Source organism: Somniosus microcephalus, chromosome 5, assembly GCF_052327205.1.
Source record: "Somniosus microcephalus isolate GS21.2 chromosome 5, FLI_Smic_1.0, whole genome shotgun sequence".
Lineage (NCBI taxonomy): Eukaryota > Metazoa > Chordata > Chondrichthyes > Squaliformes > Somniosidae > Somniosus > Somniosus microcephalus.
Genome location: NC_140991.1, coordinates 255,179,065 through 255,199,380, shown reverse-complemented (window position 1 = coordinate 255,199,380; position 20,316 = coordinate 255,179,065). Strand labels below are relative to the sequence as shown.

General features: G+C 46.8%; 1 protein-coding gene across 2 annotated transcripts in view; it reads left to right on the top strand.

The window, feature by feature from the left end:
• LOC147117664 (GMP reductase 1) overlaps window positions 1-20,316 on the top strand; it is a 131,258-nt gene that overhangs the window by 85,319 nt on the left and 25,623 nt on the right. For both annotated transcript variants that reach the window (XM_085988849.1, XM_085988850.1), the window contains exons 7-8: window positions 9,147-9,189; window positions 20,042-20,201. In XM_085988849.1, coding sequence (XP_085844975.1) covers window positions 9,147-9,189; window positions 20,042-20,201 — 203 coding nt within the window. The remainder of the gene's footprint in view (window positions 1-9,146; window positions 9,190-20,041; window positions 20,202-20,316) is intronic.

Genomic DNA, 20,316 nt, shown 5'->3' with positions numbered 1-20,316 from the left:
TAATGCCTGCTTTCACCAGCGTAAGGGTTAATATAAATCTTAAATTAAAAATGATGCACAAATACTTCAAATTAGTTTATGCACATTTTGGCCCGGATTAAAATGTTTAAAATTCTTTTTTTAATTTAATTTTTATTGTATTTGCTGTATTGAAGGGACTTTTAATTACATTTGAAAATGAGAACATTTATTTATATTGCAGTTGTCTAAATTGTTTAATTATTTCAGGATTCCATTAGGGTTTATGGGGATTCTGTTCGTAAATGGAATCCTCCTTTCTCATTGGAGGAACTGGCCCACGTGATCCCAGGGATGCTTGCAAACTGCCTACATCCCTGGGATCTGTGGGCCTTTACGCAGGCGACGCTTGGAGGCCTGCGACCCGAGCTCTCCATAGCTGTGGAGCCAGGGGGTAAGTTCGGAAATATTTCGCGGTTCGGGGGCGTACTCCGGAGGTACGCCTCCGACCGCAAATTCAGGGCCAATGTAGTAGTGGAGGAGGCAGACTGTTGCAGATGCCATGCTGGCAGAGACTCAGAAATGCAGGTGTAGTGTAACTGATGACTATTGTATAAGGGACCTTGTGCACATTACTGTAATTAGAGGCTTTACAGACTGTTATTGCCATGGTGGTTAAGGTTCAATTTATGCACACTGAATTCCAATTACTGTTGATGCACTGGACTGGATAGAAATAAAAAATATATTTTAAATTTAACAGACATCTGGAACTTGGGTTAGTCTCTTTTGGACTTATTTGTAGACCTTTGTTGTCACTCTGTTCGGCCAAGTGAGTATTCATTAGGTGGGACAGGATCACCCTTGGTGTGCTTTGTATATTTATGCACCAAGTGTATTAATTATTTTTTTACAGTCATATGGTGCTCAATATATTTTTGCTATTCTATTGACTTTCATCACAGTCATAGCCCATGTTTAGGGTTATGCCTTTAGATTAGGTAGCTGTGCGTGCATAACAAAGAAAGTGGGGACTAAATTTGATAGCCCCCGAAAATGGGCACGGGGATCACGATGCGCGAGTAACCCGTGCCTGTTGCTTCCGATGCAGGTAGCACTCAAACATTGTGCTGCCTGGTAATTTACATGATTGCAGCGTTGGGGTAGCACTAAACACGCTGTTCAGTGGATGAGCGCCTCAGCAGGGGGCCCCAGTTCGTGCGAGGCTAGCACCACTTAAAGCTAGCCTGCACCTCTTAAAGGGCAGGTGCATTCTGGCTGGAGCAGGTGCTGGAAGTGGCTGGGGAAGAGAGTTTGAACTGGAAGAACAGTAAATTATGGCGCAACGGGAGAGAGCGTGCTCCAAGGTTCTCAAATGCTGCACTGGAGGCCTCAGTGGAGGAGGTGGACAGGAGGAGAGGTTCTCTATCCACAGGAGGCCCTTCACACAAACTCTGCGAAGGCAGTGGGAGCAGGTAGCCATGGCGGTCAATGCCAGAAGTCAAGCCCCGAGGACCTGATTGCAGTGCCGCAAAAAGTTCAATGACCTCACTTGAGTGGCCAAGGTCAGTGAATGCATCTTCAAATGCCATATCCCACCAACTGCAGCACTAGCCTCACACACAACTTAGTGCACCACACCCCCATCACTCACCTACCAACAATCTCTATCAAACCTAACATTCATAGCGTCACCTCACCCTCACACACTTAACACTGCTGGAAGCCTCACATCCACATCTCACAGCTTGCACACACTGTCAGCTAGTCAACCATGACAGGCACATCACCCAAACACATTGCACCACACGCACTGACACACTTCCTGCTCTCTTGCAGGACAAGGTGGCTCATAACTGGAGGCAGCAGGGGTCACCCGTAGAGGGACAGGACGCCTAAAGCCCATGGAGGAGATGGTGCGGGACATAATTGGAGCGGCCAAAACTGAGCCCCTGGCCAGTGGCGGTGCTGAAACAATCGAGACAACGGTATCCTCACATCAATCTTCCCCCTTATTCTCACAATCTCTTCTGATTCAGAAACTGCAAATGGTGTAAGCATGCATCTCTTGCTTTCCCTCCCTCCCCTCACCACAACCCTACCCTTGTGCATTTCTCCTTTCAGATTCCCAAGAACTGTAACCTGGCCAGGCAGTGGTCAATAGCAAGAACTGGAAGAAGGGAGTGATGTGGAAGACACAGCACCGTCACTCGATTTCACACTCGCAGCCATCAGCTCAGATAATGACGCTCCACGGAGTTTAGAGGGTAGTATAGAGCGGGATCTGCACGTGGTGTGACAGCGGGCATGAGTGGCCTGCAGCCAGGGCAGGGGGCAAGGATAGTACAGGTGCCAGCTCCCCAGAGGGCGAGGTCGCACACTAGTTCTGCTGCAGAGGACTCAGATGAGGACTTCGATGGGGTGGGCTACAGGGGAAGACTGATGGGTATGCACAATGAAATGCTTGGTGCATTGGCAAGCCTGTCAGAAAGCCCATGTGTAATGTCAAGGAGCATGGAGGAGTCCAGCACCAACTTGGCACAGAGCTTGGAGCCCATCCTTTCCAACATGAAAGTGATGGGCAACTCCATTAGCAAACTTGCGGACCCAACCAGGTTGCAGCATCTGATGGATGATGTCTCAGCTTCCATTGCAGAACAAGCAGAAGCCACCCAACGTCTGGATGCTGCAATGAAAGCTCAGACTCACGCAAGCTTAGCTTGCTGCCATGCAAGCTCAGTCTACTGTTATTGTAGCTGTGCTTACCAGTGTTCAAAGGGGTTTGCAGGCAATGTTCCCTCTAATTTTTATTGTACCGAGTGGGCCATGAACTCCTTTGAGCGCAACATTTTTGTCCGTGAGCAAAATTTACAACAAGAACGTTTACACCAACAACTTTTACAACAACGGCAGCAACAGCAACCACTTAATAGCATAGATAGTAATGCCATAGTGCCAGCCCACCGTCTAAAATCATGAGACAATCAGACAAGGTTCGATACAGGTTGAACATAACTTCGCTGCTTTTGAATTCTACTCCTCTAGAAATGAGCCCCAGTGCTTTATTTGTACTTGTATGGCTTTTTTAACCTGCGTTGCTACTTTTAATGATTTGTGAAGCTGTACCCCGAGATCCCTTTGCACTTCTACCCCAGTTAGATTCTTATTTCCCAAGGAGTAGGGAGCCTTCTTATTCCTCCTACCAAAATGCACCACCTCACACTATCCATATTGAAATTCATTTGTCATTTACATGCCCATTCTGCAAGTTTTACGGTAGAATTAATCAAAAGCTTTTAGTTCGTCATGTGCAAACTCTATTAAAAAAATACTTGTTAGAAATGACTGGGATATAAAAGAACTGCATAATAATGTATTAACACCTCAGAACCGTCACTCAGTTACACGGTTATACAAACAATCCAAAAACACAAGGTGAGCTGAAAGAGGCATTTCTATTTGTGCAATTAGAATTAATTTTAAAGTTTTCAACGTATTAGCCCATCCCTCAGGAGCAGCAGCTTTCCTATGGCGCTGACGTGCTGTACGTCCACATAAGTGATTAGAATATTAATCACAATGCAACCAGACAACCAACAAATATAAAGTGCTGTAGTTCTTTAGTTCACAGTATTAAAAAGAATTGAACAATTATGAGTATCCGTATTTTCAACTTCAATCACTTCCATTAATAAACGTGGTCTTCTTGAACCACCACCCCGCCATGTAACATGTCAGAAATGCAGCACTTATTCACAAGTGCAGAAAAACACATACACAATTTGCGTCACCGAATTAAAAACAAAAAGCAAGAAAAGCTATGATGTAACAGAAATAAACTTTCTTTCATCTTTCTTCCAGGACAGGAGAACCAATCAGACTGACTTGGAAATGTTTACTAATATGCTGACGTAAAGATGTTTATTTACAAATTTCACTTCTAATGTTTTTCTCTCAAACATTCTCCACGATATTAATCCCTGTTCTAATCACGAAAAGTGTTGCATTATTTTAGGTACTTCGCAATTAAATAGCAGGAAACAAACTTCATTGTACTCTCAATTTTCAATCTCCTATACCAAATCGAAATTGTACATTATCTGTCTTTCGCAATAAACAAATAGTAGTTTCTTCTAAAGTAGCTTCCTGCAATTTTTATACATCATTACATAATTCTTGTTTCTATTAACACTCCACTAAACATTTAAGAGGAAATCTATATTTACATTATTCCTGAGATTTGTTCGGACTGTAGAACGACAGACAAAATAAAATGGTTTGTGTTTTGCCCCTTTTGGTTCTCTTCCTAAATGTCTTAATGATATTTTTTCAAAAAAGCCAATAAAAAGTAATATTGGCCCAGAAATTCGGGTCGGGGGCTTCCTGCGGGTGCAAGCCCCCCGACCTGCACTTACCTAGCACGCCGGCCTTTGAGCTGTGGGTCCGCGTGGAATTCCGATCCGGGGCCTGGTCCAGCTGCCGGTGCGCAGTGCTTGCGTATCCCAGGAGTGCAGTTAGTTCGAAGGATCACGTGGGCCATGGGGAGCTGTCAAAACTTATAAATACTACGGCCCCAAAATAGCACTAAATCTTCAAATAAATTTTTTTTAAACTTCACATTTTTAAAATAAACTATAAATTACATGAAATAACTTTTAAACAATATAAATTTTTGAAAAAAGTAATTTTATTTTCTAACGGGGCTAAAAATAAACTTACCTTGCTTTAAAATATTAAAAAATAATAAACCTGTGGAAAAAATGTTTTAATTTTAATTAATTCACCACTTACCTTGTAAAAAGCAGGCCTTATGCCTGCTTTTTACATGTCTAACTTCTGCAGACTTACCCTCCCGGAAAAACCTGTAAAAAAAAAACTAAGTTTGATGCGCACGCGCAGCCTCTCCCGCGCACGTGTTTGACATTTGAACCCCTTCGTTCAGGGGAACGGAAGTGCTGGTTTCCCGCGCATGCGCAGTGCATACAGGAAACCGGCACTTCCATTGGGCCTACGGGTGAGTACCCCGTGCGTACTCACCCATGGAGACCCGAATTTCTGGGCCATTAATATGTAACTCCTACAAATCCTCCCCTGCCCTCCCCTTCCACAACAGCATGGTTGCATGTTTGTGTAAAGCTACTCATTTCAATTTTAAAATGTTTTAAGCAATTAAAGAGCCTCTTTAAAAGTGTTTGGACTTCAAGACCTGGTTGAAACTTGTTTAGATGAGCTGAAAATTGATTTTTGCTTGTTTCTTCCAAAATTGAAACTATGGGGGGGAAAAATGTTTTTAACACTTATTTTTTTATGAAAAGTTGATTAAAAATCTTTAAATTCTTTCAAGTTTCATTGCAGCTTTGACAGAAGAAGTTGCTCCAAGTTTTTCTTTCCCTCTTCAACGCTGTCGTTAAACATATGACAAAAAATAATAAAATAAACTCTAATTCCAAACGGAGCTCAAATAAGAAAGTAAATAAAGTGGTTAAACTTCCTAAGAAGGCGATGAGGTTATCTATCCCCAGCCTTGGTGATGATTTAGGATCAATTTTTGGAGAAGGTGTTTCCTCTTTTTCTGCTGATGTTCCCTCCGTCTCTCTCAGACTCTGAGGTACAAACGGGGGAACAAACTTTTCCCCCTCTCTCATAACATGATTTAAATAACCCTGATAAACTCTTTCAAAAAGGGGACAACACCTGGCAAAGTTTAACTGGAACTTACCGCAAGACAGTCAACATCACTTTCTTGTATTTTTTCTGACTTTAAACAATTTTCTGAATTTTTTTTAAAATTTCATCGCCAGTCTAAAAATTGTTTGCTTTAGCTTCCTTCCAGCGGCCATTGTACATGTTCTATGTCTCCACCTGTTTTGTTCCAAAGTGCAGCCGCTGTTCAGTCCCCGGGAACGGACTGCACACGCCCGCCTGGAGCCTCACCCTTCTCTCTCTCTCGCTGTCTCTCTCTGTCCCTGTTTCTCACTTTTTCTGTCTCTCTCTCTCTCTCTCTCTCTCTCTATGTCTCGCTGTCTCTTTTTTTCGCCATCTCTCTGTAAAGCAAAAGGAGAAGCAGAGAATCAGTGTCGATACAGGAGAGAGCTTTCCTCCCATTTTAAAAAATATTTGAAATCTTGTCAGTGTTGAAAAATGAGCAGAATTCTTTCCCTCTTAGGGGAAACACTTCTTGACAATGCTTTCCTATTTGTGCTCTTGTCTGATATGAGCACCTTCATTATCACATCGCAATTAATTGAATGCCCTTATGTCTGAGCTCAGTGTAATCCTGAGCCTGCAGGTTTTAGAAGAGACGATTAAATGAGGCCCTGTTGGTGGATGTTGAACATTTATTTTATCGCTAATGTAAGAAGTGCAGGGAATCTCTCTCCCACAGACTCTCTCTCCCCCAGTCTCTCTCTCTCCCCCAGTCTCTCTCTCTCCCCCCACAGCCTCTCTTCCCCTCCCCGCAGTCTCTCCTCCCCTCCTGAAGAAAATGTGGCCACGCTGCAAGGCCGCAACTGTTGGGTAATGCGCATGCGCAGAAGGCTGCAAAAATAGTCATGTGGATAATCAGCGTTCACCTTCAGTACCTCAGGGCTCAGTGTCAGGCCTGTAGCAGGCTGCAGCGTGCAGGTGCCAAAATGGGTCCAGTGCACAGGCGCCAAAGCCCGCTGCCCCACCCCTGCGGGCCTAAAGAATGAGCCTGTGGGACACGATTTTAAAAAGCGCCTGCGGGGCCTGCAACACCTGGTGCGCGGCAGCCTCGAGGGAACTGCGCAGCCACGCAGCTTAGGAGGAACAGTGCTTGCAGGGTGTCACAGCAGTCCAACAATCTGTCCTCCAACAGATTGCTTAAATGCTGAGACGCCGCCCCGGGGGAGTGGCAGTGGTTCCGTGGAGCAAGAACCTGCTGACCTCTCTCAGGATGACAGCATTCGTCCTCCCACCACTACCACTCTGCCAGTGCCCTTGCTGTTGTCTGCCAGCCAGTCCAGACTGCTGCCGTCTGTGCTGAGATGATCCAGTCCGTAGCTGGGCCTTCTAGGCCCAGAGCTGCTCGTGGTTGTCCTCCAAGGCCATCTGCAGTCTCCCCCACTGAAAATCAGCAGCCTTCCACCAGCCATGCTGCAGCCACTGGGGTAGCACTACGTAAGAACACTAGGACAGGCAAAGGCATACGGAAGACAGGCACCAGGAATGCACAAGGGTGATTAGTTTACGTTTGTATGCAATATGGCATGATTTCATTTATAAATTTGGTTTGGAATGTTTATTTCGTGGAGGCTTTTATTTTTGCCTTGTGGCCAAGCGGACGCTGTGATGGTCAGTGACAGAGGGAAGGTAAGGTGTGGGACTGTTGGTGAATGGGGAATCGGGGTTGCGTTTATTGGTATCACAGCCAGATGAGTTAGTCACAGACAGCCTCTCCCTCCTCCTCTTGCCATATGGCTGGTGGCAAGGGCTATGCCCTTATGATGGCGAGGTTACACAGCATGCAGCAGACCACCACGAATCTCGACACCCATTCTGCCAAGTACTGCAGGGCTCCTCCAGGTCGGAAATGTGTGAGCATGGTCACACACCAGCTGAACATTGAGGAGTGGAATCCCTTTTGGTTGTGGTACATCTCAGAGTTGAAATGCGGCGCCTGCAAAGCGACATCCATGCAGTCAAAGGCACCCTGCTCCATGGGAAAGCCTGCGATCCTTGTAAAGCCATGTGCTTTCTCCGCCTGCTGCTCTCTGGCCAGAGAGAACGAAATGTATTCAGTTCTCTTGGAAAACAGAGCCTCAGTTACCTCCCTTATGCAACAGTGCACAGCAAACTTGGAGATGTTGCAAATAACTCGCCAAAGCTCCTTCAACAGCACCTTCCAAACCCGCGACCTCTACCACTTAGAAGGACAAGGGCAGCAGACGCATGGGAACATCACCACCTACAAGTTCCCCTCCAAGCCACACACCATCCTGACTTGGACCTGTATTGCCGATCCTTCACTGTCGCTGGGCCAAAATCCTGGAACTCCCTTCCTAACAGCATTGTGGGTGTACCTACACCATATGGACTGCAGCGGTTCAAGAAGGCGGCTCACCACCATCTTCTCAAGGGCAATTAGGGATGGGCACTAAATGCAGGCCTAACCAGCAACGCCCACATCCCATCAATGAATAAAAAAATAATCTCCTGCTCCAGCCCTGGAAGGAACCCGACGCATAAAAGTTCATGGCCATTGTGACCTTCACAGCCACTGGTTGCCCTGCCCTGAGGTTCCAGTTGTGGCTGCAGCAGGTGGCAGATTTCAGTGGGGGTGTCCTTAGTGAAGCGCAGACGTGTGACACAGGTGAGGTTCAGGTAGGAGTATTGCTCCCTGAACGCCCTGGGTGGATATGGTCTCCTGCTGAGAGCCCTTCTCGCCTTCCCCCTCCTTCTGCCAGCAGCTTTCCCTGCCCTGTGTCTCCTCTGCTCATTCTCCCTGTCATGCTGTAGGCCAAGGGGAATGTCGACTACTGCACCCATGTCTTGGAGCAAGTGATCTGTGCAGAATCCTGCAAGCCAGGACAAAGTCCTTCAGCACCTGCCACACCACTCCCTGTAGAATTTGGCAACTTTAAAGAACTGTACAAAGCACCAAACAATTCAGCAACAGCTAGTTGAAATCGATCAGCAACTAACCCGTAAGCAGTTGATGATCCCGTTAAATAGCGTCGGTGGGGAGTCTTTCCTGCTGCTGAATGCGTGTTGAACTGTGCATGTTTAAGAGAGTGCGTTAGCTGGAGCGTTCAACTCCACAATGGGAGCACTGGCGTCAAATCAGCATTGCACGCTGATTGGCGTCATGATCTGCCTACTCTGCATACTTCCAGCGCACGCTCCCTGTGCCAGCGCTAACGCTTTACCCAAGATGGCGTCCGGCACGGCCTGAACTAGAAGTGTGCACACGCGCTGCGGACAGAATTTTGGACCCGAAACAGTGGGCACTACGGAGCCAAATTTTACGGCCTGTGTATTTAAGTTTGATGAACTCAGGTTCAGATAAAGGTGACCACTTTGTCTCCATCTGGGGTCACAATTTTAGCAAATAGCTTCTTTCAGATTTTTCTGTGATAAACTAATTATTCTACAACTTCAATGACGTTCAGATATTTTTGTTGCTAATTCGGATTTGCCAGTTAATTATTTTTTTCCCCTTTCTGAAGGATGGTGGCTGCAGTTGCCCAGGTGATGTTGCCAAAGCCTTTGGTAAGTTTTCAAATACAATGTCCCTCACATACTTACAGGAGTATATAGTGGGAATTGCTTTGTCTGTTGTATTTGTTTTTCTTACAGTAAGTGAATTGTTAACACATAAAGGGGTTCCTACTATCAACATTTTGGCAGGTTGCAATTGTCAGTTAATTAGTACCAATAATGGGAAAACAAGACAAGATGATCACATAGAATTACATAGTATTTACAGCATAGAAACAGGCCATTTGGCCCAACTGGTCTGTGCCAGTGTTTATCCTCCCACCCTACTTCATCTAACCCTATCAGCACAATCCTTCTTTCCTTTCTCCCTCATCTACGTATCTAGCTTCCCTTAAATGCATCTATACTATTCGCCTCACCTACTCCCTGTGGTAGCAAGTTCCACATTTTAACCACTCACACTGGCATAGCATTCTAATCTCCACTGGATAAGAAGCAGGTTAAAAAAACAGGAAACAGGCTGCTTGTGAGAGGTGTAATATTAGACAGGTGAGGACATGTGTTGAGTGGAGTCCCACGTGGACCCCTATTTGTTTCTAATCAACGTAAATAACCTGGATATTGAAACCAGTTGTAAGATGGTCAAATTTACTCACAGCCTAAAACAGCTAGAATAGTAGAGACAGAGAAGGCAGCAAAAAATTTGGAAAAAGGATTTGGATCAGGCACGCAAATGAGGACACTAATGGTGAAATTAACTTTAAGACATTTCTGCTAACCTTCCTCTTCATTCTGAATGACACTTTGAAATTGATGATCCCTAGCTACTGACTCCCTAACCAGAGGAAGCATTCTTTCCATATTCACCTTAATAAAACCCTTCATAATATTAATAACCTCCTAAATCTCCTTTGTCTTCTTTGCTCCAGTAGAAATTGTCCCAGTATCTCAAGTCTCTCCTCATAACTATAGTTTCCCATCCCTGGCATCATCCTATGGAATCTACGCTGTATGCTCACAATGGCTATAATGTCCTTTATATAGTGGGGCATTTACAACTGCACGGAGTATTCTAACAACTTTATCATTATTTATTTACTCGGGGGGGGGGGGGTGGATTTTAACCCCAAAAAATGGGTGGGTTGGGGTTGGGTTTGGGTGGGAGGTTAAAGTGGTAAAAAACTGAATCTCAACCAGAAACTGCCTCCAACCCGCCCACTTCTAGTTTCAACAGAGACGGAACAGGGGGCGGGCAGCCAACCCGCACCCAGGAGGTGGGTCGCCCATTTAAAAATTATAATGAGGCGGGTGTGTCTCAGATTTAACCAGCATTTCAAGTTTAACTGGCTGGCCGGGTTTCGCAGGCCTCGGGGAAACTCAACAACTAATGGAAGGCAAGGACTGCCTTTACACTTACCGCATGGATTCAGTGTCCCTGCCTAACCCACCCCCGGCGATCAGAGACCCCCAACCGCACCAGGCCTCCAATTCTCCCCCCACGCCCACCCCCCGCGAGGCCTCCGATTCCCCTCCCACCCCCAACAGGCCTACGATTCCCCTCCCACCCCCCGCGAGGCTTCAGATTCCCCTCCCACGCCCCGCGAGGCCTCCGATTCCCCTCCCACCCCCAACAGGCCTACGATTCCCCTCCCACCCCCCGGGAGGCCTCCGATTCCCCTCCCACCCCCCGCGAGGCCTCCGATTCCCCTCCCACCCCCCGCGAGGCCTCCGATTCCCCTCCCACCCCCAACCCCCGCAAGGCCTACGATTCCCCTCCCACCCCCAACCCCCGCGAGGCCTACGATTCCCCTCCCACAAAGCCTCCGATTCCCCTCCCACAAAGCCTCCGATTCCCCTCCCACAAAGCCTCCGATTTCCCCCCTCCACAAGCTATCCAATTCTCCCCCCTCCCTCCATGAGACCTCCAATTGCCTTCCCCGCCCCCACCACCACCGATGATCTTCAGGCTGGCCGCAATGTTCCCTCCACCCCCCCCCCCCCCCGATCTTTCTCTGATCCTCTATGTTCTCTCCTTCCCGTCAACCTCACACCCCCACCCCAATCGTCCTCCGGCCCCCTGATATTTTCTCCCTCCGCCCCCCGCCACCACCCCGGATCCTTCTCCGGCTCCCTATGTTCTCTACCTCTCCCCCCGATCCTTCTCTGGCCCCCGATATTTTCTCCCCCCCCACCCCCATGCTCGAGTCCATCCCCCGACCCAGTCCCTGCCTCCCTCCTCTCTGTGGCCTAGTGCCGCACGCAGGCCCATCCACACGCAGGCAGCCAGCCTCTCCATCTGGCTGGCTGCAGGTGGGAAACAGAGGTTTCAAATCCAAATCAGGCCCTGCTGTTAAATTTGGCAGGGCCTTCGGGAAGCCTGTTCTCCCGGGTTTCCCGACTGCTTCCTAGCCACCCCCACCCCCACTCCCAACCCATCTCCCTATTAAAATTCTGGCTTGAACTCCAAGGGGGTGAAATTGGGTGCCTTTGCGACCGGGCGTGCTGCTGACATCGACTCCCCCATATTCGGCCTGAGTTTTGCGGCGGCGCTATGGCGTTGCACCCCGATTTCCTTCACCCAGAGATCATGACGTCATCGCCGTGCGCATTGCCCCAGTAGCGCTCCGGACCCGAAACTGATTTCCACCCCCTGCAGCAGCGCCGGTCGAAAACACCGACAGCTGCAGGAAGCATGCATCGGGCAGCCGGCTGCTTCGGGGGCGATGATTAAAGGTGAGGTGGCCGAGGTAAGTGGAGAAAAAACTTACCTTTCCTGTTCTAGTTTTTTTCGTGGGTTGCTGTCCGCCATCGATCAGCCTGAGTGCCGGGCTGATTGCGCGGGATCGCGGCTGCCTTGGTGGTCCAGGTAGGTACTTTTTACATTGCAGTGCCTGCAGCGATGGCCCTTCCCTTTAAGGGAGGGAAGGAGCCTTTGAACGCGGCAGCGCTGCGCTGCTGAAGTCTCTGCCCCACTCTCCGACGTTAGCGCCCTAAGTAGAGAGTGGAGCGCTTCCCTCTTGGGGCACTAAAAATTTCACGGTCGACGGTGCTAATTAGCAGCGGGTGCTGATGTTAGCGCCCCAAAATGGTTGATACCGAATTTTTTCCCCATGCCCCTCTTTGTAAAACCCAAAATGCAGTTGGCCTTTTTCCTAGTGCAGTTGCACTTTCAGAGAATTATGTATTTGAACCCTTTGGTCTCTTTGTTCCTCCACACCCTGCAGTGTCTTTCTGTTAAGTGTCTACTCCCATTTCTTGTATTCCCTGCCAAAATATATTATCTCACACTTTTCCACATAAATTGTATCTGCTTATTCTGTCAACCTGTCAATGTCTTCCCAAAGTCTTTTATAGTCCTCCTTGCTAATTGCTAAACGCCCTACATTTGTGTCATTGGCAAATTTTGATATTCTGCTCCTAATGCCAAATATATATAAAATCATAAGTGGAACCAGTACTGACCCCAGGAGAACCTTACTTTCAATCCTTCTCCAGTCTGAACAATGCGCATTAACCATTTTTGCTCTTACATTTCTTCTGATACCATACACATTAATTTTTATATTAAGCCTCTTATGAGACACCTTATTGAACACCTTCTGAAAATCCATATATACTACATCTACTGCATTCTATTTATTTATATAATAATCAGTTGCTTCAAAATTTTTCAAAGACAACTTTTTAAAAATCATTCTCGGGATGAGGGTGTCTTATGGGACGGACTGGGTAAGGGTGGCAGGTTTCCTTTCCTAAGAATATTGCCCATGATGAGTTGGTGACTTTATGTGCAATAGAACGTCTCATTGATAAACTGTACAATAGAACATCTCAGTGGTAAACTGAACATACGCAGTGCTACCAAGAAAAGGACAGCCTGGAACAGCAGGACTCATGTTACTTTGTTTTCATCGACTGGTAGGGCTGCTGCTGCACCTGTATCTGTGTTTCTGATCACAGTAAACTCTGGATTTGGATATTGCCAGTGCTGATGTTCCCTCTCCTCTCCATAAAAAGAAAGCAGGTAGAGCTCTATTAAAACTGGCAGGGATGAGCGTGGAAAACTGGGATCTATTAACATCTGACGACTGACAGAAAAGACACAGAGACACAAAGAAAGGAAAAGAATGTAGTATATTTGGGCTTTCAAATTTTTTTTTGATATAATACCTCATATAAATCTGGAAAGATTAAGGCCCATGGTATCAAAGGTAAAGTGATGTTCAGGATACAGGAGTGACTGAAGAAAATTAGGGTTAAATAGCTGGCAAGGTGTAGTTAGCGGTCTATCCCAGTGTTGGGAACTCGCTTGTTCCCCATATGCATAAATGATTTTGATATGGACATGAACTATAAAAATGTACTGAAGAAACCAAAGTAGGGAGCACGGCAAACTGTGAGGAAGTGTGCAAGAGATTGCAGGAAGACAGGTTAGGGGAGTGGGCAGATGTGTGGCAAAAACAGCTCAACACAATAAATGCAGTAGTGCATTTTGGGAAAAAGAGTTTGAGAATAAAAATATACCATGTGTTGAATCCGTGAATGTTGATGTATGGTGTCCTTCAATAAATCGACAGAGACTGCAGAGGAACAATCAACAGGTGTTTACTGGATGCAGGTTACTCTAAAACTAAAGTACAGATCCCTACTCAGGGTTTATATACAGGTGTGGTCACTGCCGGTACTACAGTATACAGGAGCTGTAAAAAGTAGTTCTCCCCTTAAAAGGTACATACACTACAATTCCTCCCGTTTTAGATTAACAGTACCATAACATTCATTTAACAATTAACACTTTTAACATGCAACATTAACGGCAAATAGTCCATTTATAAATTCAGTCTTTGGGGCGGCTTCCTGATCCTTTCTGGATAGCGCCTTTCCTGAGTGTCTTGCTCTTGGTGCGGAGGCGATTCTGGCCCTCTGTCGTCGGTTGGTTCATCAGCTTCCGATGCTACTGTTTCTGGGGTAGATGCTACCGGTATGTCGGGTTCATCACCAGGTACGCGAGACCTGGGGTTGACTCGTTCCTGTGACTCTAGGATCTGGTTGACATGGCGTCTCACAATGTTCTCCCCAACATCCACTGTGTACATTAGTGGCCCCTGCCGTGTACATATTGTTCCTGGTTGCCATTTCTCTGTTCGGTAGTCCCGGGCCAAGACTGGTTGCCCTACATTGAAGCTCCTTGTCGGCTTCTCATTGATGTGCTGGAATTGCTTATTCTCAACATCTCTTCGTAAATTTGGTCTGAGCAAATCCAGACGAGATCTCAACCTTCGGTTAAAGAACATCATGGCCGGGGTCTGGTTGGTGACTGCATGTGTCGCATTTCTGTAGGCTAACAGGAAATTGTCCACCTTATGCTGCAGTGGAATGTCGTCATCGCACATGGCCCTTACTGCTTTTTTAAAGGTTTGTACGAACCTCTCAGCCAATCCATTGGTGGCTGGATGATACGGGGCGGCGGTGTAATGCCTTACCCCATTCCTTTTCATAAATCTTCGAAACTCTTCGGACACAAACTGTGGTCCGTTATCAGAGCAAATCTGCTCTGGCAAGCCGTTCCTGGCAAAGATGGTCCGTAGGACTGCAATAGTTTTCTCCGTGGTGGTGGAGGACATTTTGATCACCTCAGGCCATTTCGAGTGTGCATCCACAGCTATTAAAAACATTGAGTTCATGAATGGACTAGCAAAATCAATATGCACCCGTTGCCATGGAGATGAGGGCCACTCCCATGGGTGTAGAGGGGCATGTGGTGGTGCATTTTGGACCTTCTGGCATCCTGAGCAGCACTTTGTCAGGTCCTCGATTTGCTGATCGATCCCCGGCCACCACACATAAGCCCTAGCAAGGCTTTTCATTTTCACCCCTCCCAGATGGCCTTCGTGAAGCTCATTGAGCACTCTCTCCCTTAACTTGGGTGGAATTACCACTCGGGATCCACACATCAAGGTCCCCTGGCATACTGACAGCTGTTCTCTTCTGGATGAGAATGCTGGCAACAGTGAGTCGCCATGTGCTGGCCATCTCTTCACCGTCGAATCATATACCCGAGACAGTGTCGGGTCATTTCGGGTCTCCTCTATACCAGCGTTAGTTACTGGCAAGCATTCAATTATAGTCGAATGAAATATTTTGACAGGATGCACTGCTGGTGCTTCCTCCGCAGTAGGCAGTGGCAGGCGTGATAGCCCATCAGCGTTTCCATGCTGTTTCGTGCCCTTAAACTCGATATCATATTGGTGCGCCCCTAGAAAAAGGGACAATCTTTGTAACCGTTGCGCAGTCATCACCGGAACGCCCTTCTTTGGATTGAAGATGGAGACAAGTGGTTGGTGGTCAGTCAGCAAGGTGAACTTCTGCCCGTGCAGATAATGGTTGAACTTTTTCACTCCCCACACTAGGCTGAGGGCCTCCCTGTCAATCTGGGCATAGTTACGCTCGGCTGAGGTTAGTGACCAAGACGCAAAGGCTACTGGCCTCTCCGAGCCGTCCGGGAATTTGTGCGACAGCACCGCTCCAGTGCCATAGGGTGATGCATCACACGCCAGCCGAATTTGTAGTGCTGGGTTGAAATGAGCCAACACCTCTTTTGATGTGATCAATTCTTTGCACTTCAGGAAAGCTCGTTTACATTCGTCATTCCACTTCCATGGTACCCCCGTTTGCAGTAGGGTGTTCAGTGGGTGTAGAACTGTAAACAAATTCGGCAAGAACTTATGGTAGTAGTTCACCACCCCGAGGAACGACCTCAGTTGTGACACATTTTCCGGTGCTGGAGCCTTGACTACTGCCTCAATCTTTTCAGGGGACTTATGTAACCCCTCTTCATCAATAACGTGGCCACAATACGAGATCTGCTTCTGGAAAAACTCGCATTTGTGTCGATAAGCTCGGAGCCCATAATCCTTCAATCTAGTGAGCACCTGCTCCAGGTTGGCGAGGTGATCACTGCCATTTTCGCCCGTGACCAGGATGTCGTCCAAATAACACTGGGTGCCTGGAATCCCTTGCAGGACTTGATCCATTGCCCTTTGCCAAACAGCCGGAGCTGATGCTACCCCGAACACCAGCCGGTTGTATTGGTAGAGACCTTTATGAGTGTTGATCGTGAAGTACTGTTGAGGCTTCTTCTACCTCCATTTGCAGGTACGCCTGGGCCAGATCAATCTTAGTGAAGCGTTTCCCTCCAGATAGCGAGGCGAAAATATCTTCAATCCGCGGAAGCGGATATTGTACAGTGTGAAGGACTGGGTTCACTGTCACCTTAAAGTCCCCACAGATGCGAACCTTCTTTGGTTCCCCAAGCGTATTACTCAATGACCTCTTCATTACAGGAACGATGGGTGTAGCCCACTCGCTCCAGTCCACTTTGGATAGTACTCCTGAACGTTCCAAACCTTCCAGCTCTGCTTCGACGGCTGGGCGGATCGCATAAGGTACCGGTCTGGCCTTAAAAAAACTTTGGGCTTGCATTTTCCTCTATTTTGATTACATGATGTAGTTTCAGACAACCCAGCTCCTTGCTTCCGGAGTCTGTATCACTTTTCTGTTCGTCTGAACTACTCTCCGTCACCTTATGTACCTTTTTGTACTTCTCCTGTGGAGATTTCTTGCTGCTGGTTTTCTTTCCCGACCTGCAGACACTTGCTATGTGTCCTACTTTTCCACACTGTCTGCACACTTGGTCCTTGAACCAACAATCCTTATGGTCGTGTGTTGTTCTGCCGCAACGATAACACTTCACTGCTCCATATGACATTTCATTTGTGCCATATTCTTGCGGTCTCCGTTGTATCTCTGCAGCGCCCCGTGCGGCTGCTTCGTGTGATACCGCCATGCTGAAAGCCTTGTCCAGCGTAAGATCCTTTTCTGATAGAAGCCGTTTCTGGGTTCCTTCACTTTGAAGCCCACACACAAACTTGTCCCTTAACAAACTTGTCCCTTAAAGTATCTGCTAGTACCGTTCCAAACTGGCAGTGTTTCGATAGTTTGCGCAGTTCCGTTAAATACTCAGCATTACTTTCGTCTTTATGCTGGTTCCTTTTGTGAAACTTAAATCTTTCTGCTATCAGCAGCGGTGTGGGGTTTAAGTGGTCCTGTAGGATTGCCACTATGCTTTCAAAATCCTTTTCCACTGGCTTCTCTGGGGTTATTAGGTTTCGCAGTAAGCCGTACGTTTTTGCACCCATGGAATTCAACAATACCAGTGCTTTCCTGGCATCTGGCACTTCATTCGCCTTGCAGTACACTTCTACACGTTCTATATATGTTGCCCAATCTTCGACTTCATTGTCGAACGCTGTGACATTGCCACTCTTCTGCATCCCTGGGTGTGGTTAGACTGGCTAAAAATGGCGTCTCCCGCGCTCTCCCTTCTTCTCCGCTGCCTCAAAATGGCATCTCCCGCGCTTTTCTTCCCCCGCGGACGCTGCTCAGCCCTTGAAACCCCGGCCGCGCTCTGCGCGTTTTCCCTTCTCTCGTTGACGCCGCTCGGTCTTCAACCCCGGCTGCGCCCTGTGCGCTTTACCCTCTCTCTTACCCGTCGACGCTGCTCGGCCTTTTTCTGTGCCGTCGGTCGGCTCCAGCCGCTGCCGTCCGGGAAGGGTCTGCGCCGTACCTGCTGCCAGCCCGCTGCGCTGGATCGTCTCGACTGGGGAACCAAGCCCAGCTCTCCACAGCCTCCTCTGCGATGTTCAAGTCCTCTCCGGATGGTCGACGCCCGCACTGGTGGAATTGGCCTTCTTCTACAGAGTTGCAGGTAGGTTCGAATCGACTCGTCGCCACTGTTGAATCCGTGAATGTTGATGTATGGTGTCCTTCAATAAATCGACAGAGACTGCAGAGGAACAATCAACAGGTGTTTACTGGATGCAGGTTACTCTAAAACTAAAGTACAGATCCCTACTCAGGGCTTATATACAGGTGCGGTCACTGCCGGTACTACAGTATACAGGAGCTGTAAAAAGTAGTTCTCCCCTTAAAGGTACATACACTACACCATGAATGGGGAAATTTTCAATGGATGGTCAGAGAGATCTGAGGATTGCAGATTCCCAGATCTTTAAAAACACTACTGCAGATGGAAAAGGCCATAAAAAGGTAAATGGGTTTTATATAAAGGGGAACTTAATACAAAAACAAAGAGATGATGTCAGTTCTCTTCAAAATATTAGACCACATTTGGAGTACTGTCTGCAGTTTTGGGTCCTCCAATATAAAAAGGATATTGTAGACACGCAAAAGGTGCAGCGTTGATTCAATAGGATGGTACCAGGAATAAAATAATATAGTTATAATGAGACGGGAAACATTAAGGCTGTATTCACTTTAGCAGTGAAGTTCAGAATTGAAAGGGTTTGAGTGGTGAAATAGTGAAAACTTATTTCCCCAGTCAGTGAATTGGTAATAAAGGGCAGAAAGGAAATGCAGTGCATTACTGCAACTGGTAATTGAAGCCAAGCCAGAGGGAATGAAACGCTTGAAAAGGAAGCAGATTGAAGAGCATGCAGAAAACAAAGCAGGGATTAGAGTAGATAGTCCCTATGTGAAGCCAGCATTGGCACTGGCATGACTGGCCAAATGGCCTCCTTCGATGCTGAAATTTCTATGATTTTGTAAAAACAGAGACAACATAGAATGTTGCATTTCAAAAATCATGTGGTAAGAAAATTGATGCCCAAATCTGAATATCTAATAGTACAGAGAATTGTAAATGATCAAACTTACAGACATTTTCATATACAGGAGACTTTGGTTTATCCGGAGGTTATATGTCCGGAATACTCGATCTAACAGCAAAAATCAGGAGCCGTTTTCTATAAGTTTTTTTAGTTCTCGTTGCTTTTTTTTTCCCAGTCAGGCACAGCAAGGTCTGTAGCTATAGCAACAGCTTCAGCTAGAGACGCTTGCAGCTGCAGCCGACTGTTTTGAAGCTGTTGGGGTTTGTTGATTCACACGGAGCTTTTCAGTTCCGTATCTCTCAACATTAATGCTGGTATGTCCGGCACTTTTGATGGTACGGCAGCAGCTCGGTCCCGACAGTGCCGGATATCAGAAAGTTTCCTGTATAGCAAAGTACTTGAGTTGTGAGATTTGACTGTACCTAGTTTCTGGTGCCATTGGAGGGTGCTGCTGTACAAAAACTCACACAGAATTGAGTGGGTTTGCACAGGACATAGCAGTCACTAACGTCTTCATCCACTATTACAGTGGACCTTGTGAATGAAGCAAACCATTCTGATTACAGTATAGACAAGAGCATGTTACAAAAGGCTCCAAAGAAAGTATGAGGGGTTAAATGCAAATAAAAGTATTGTTAAGGAGCGTGATGCCACATCACCTTGGTGCACTTACATTTTGTACCACAGAATGACAACAAACAGATTCCCTACATACTCTCAGTATCAGCCAGGGCATTGGGGGAGGGTTGTTGGCAGGAGTGGGGGAACACCAGTGGGAGGGAAGAAAGTCAGTGGGGATGTCAACACATCTAAGATTCTGTCCAGGGACCTAGAAAAATGAATAATAATGTAACTTTTTTAAAGCATGATTATTAGGTTAGCAGATAACTATTGCTGAGGGGGATTCAGTTTACAGCAAGGTCTCCCATGGTGCGCTCTAGGTCACACGCACATTTAACTTTGTTTACTTTTTAATAGCATAAGAGGGCGAACAGAAAGGGACTGTGTGTGTGAAATCTGCAGAGGAGTGTAATTTTAATTATTTGTGGGCAACGTTGAGAAGGCCGCATTTATAGCCCGTTCCTAATTGCCCCGGGATGTGCAGTCCTTGTGGCGATGGTGCTCCCACGGTGGTGTTAGATGGGGAATTCCAGGATGTCGACTAGTATTAAAAGCTACTATGTTACTGAGCCACTCTCTTACACTGATTCCAGGGGCTGGAGCTGATTTTGTGATGCTGGGAGGGATGTTTGCAGGTCACGATCAGTGCGCTGGAGAAATCATCGAGAAGAATGGTAAAAAGATGAAACTCTTCTATGGAATGAGCTCTGATACAGCCATGAAGAAGCACGTTGGAGGCGTGGCAGAATACAGGTAACGGGACTGAGAATGTCATTAATGTGTCATTAATTACAGTGTTCGTAAACAGCTGATGTTCCTTATTAAATGGGTATGATCACCTCAAGGTGTTTTATTTATGCAGTACCAG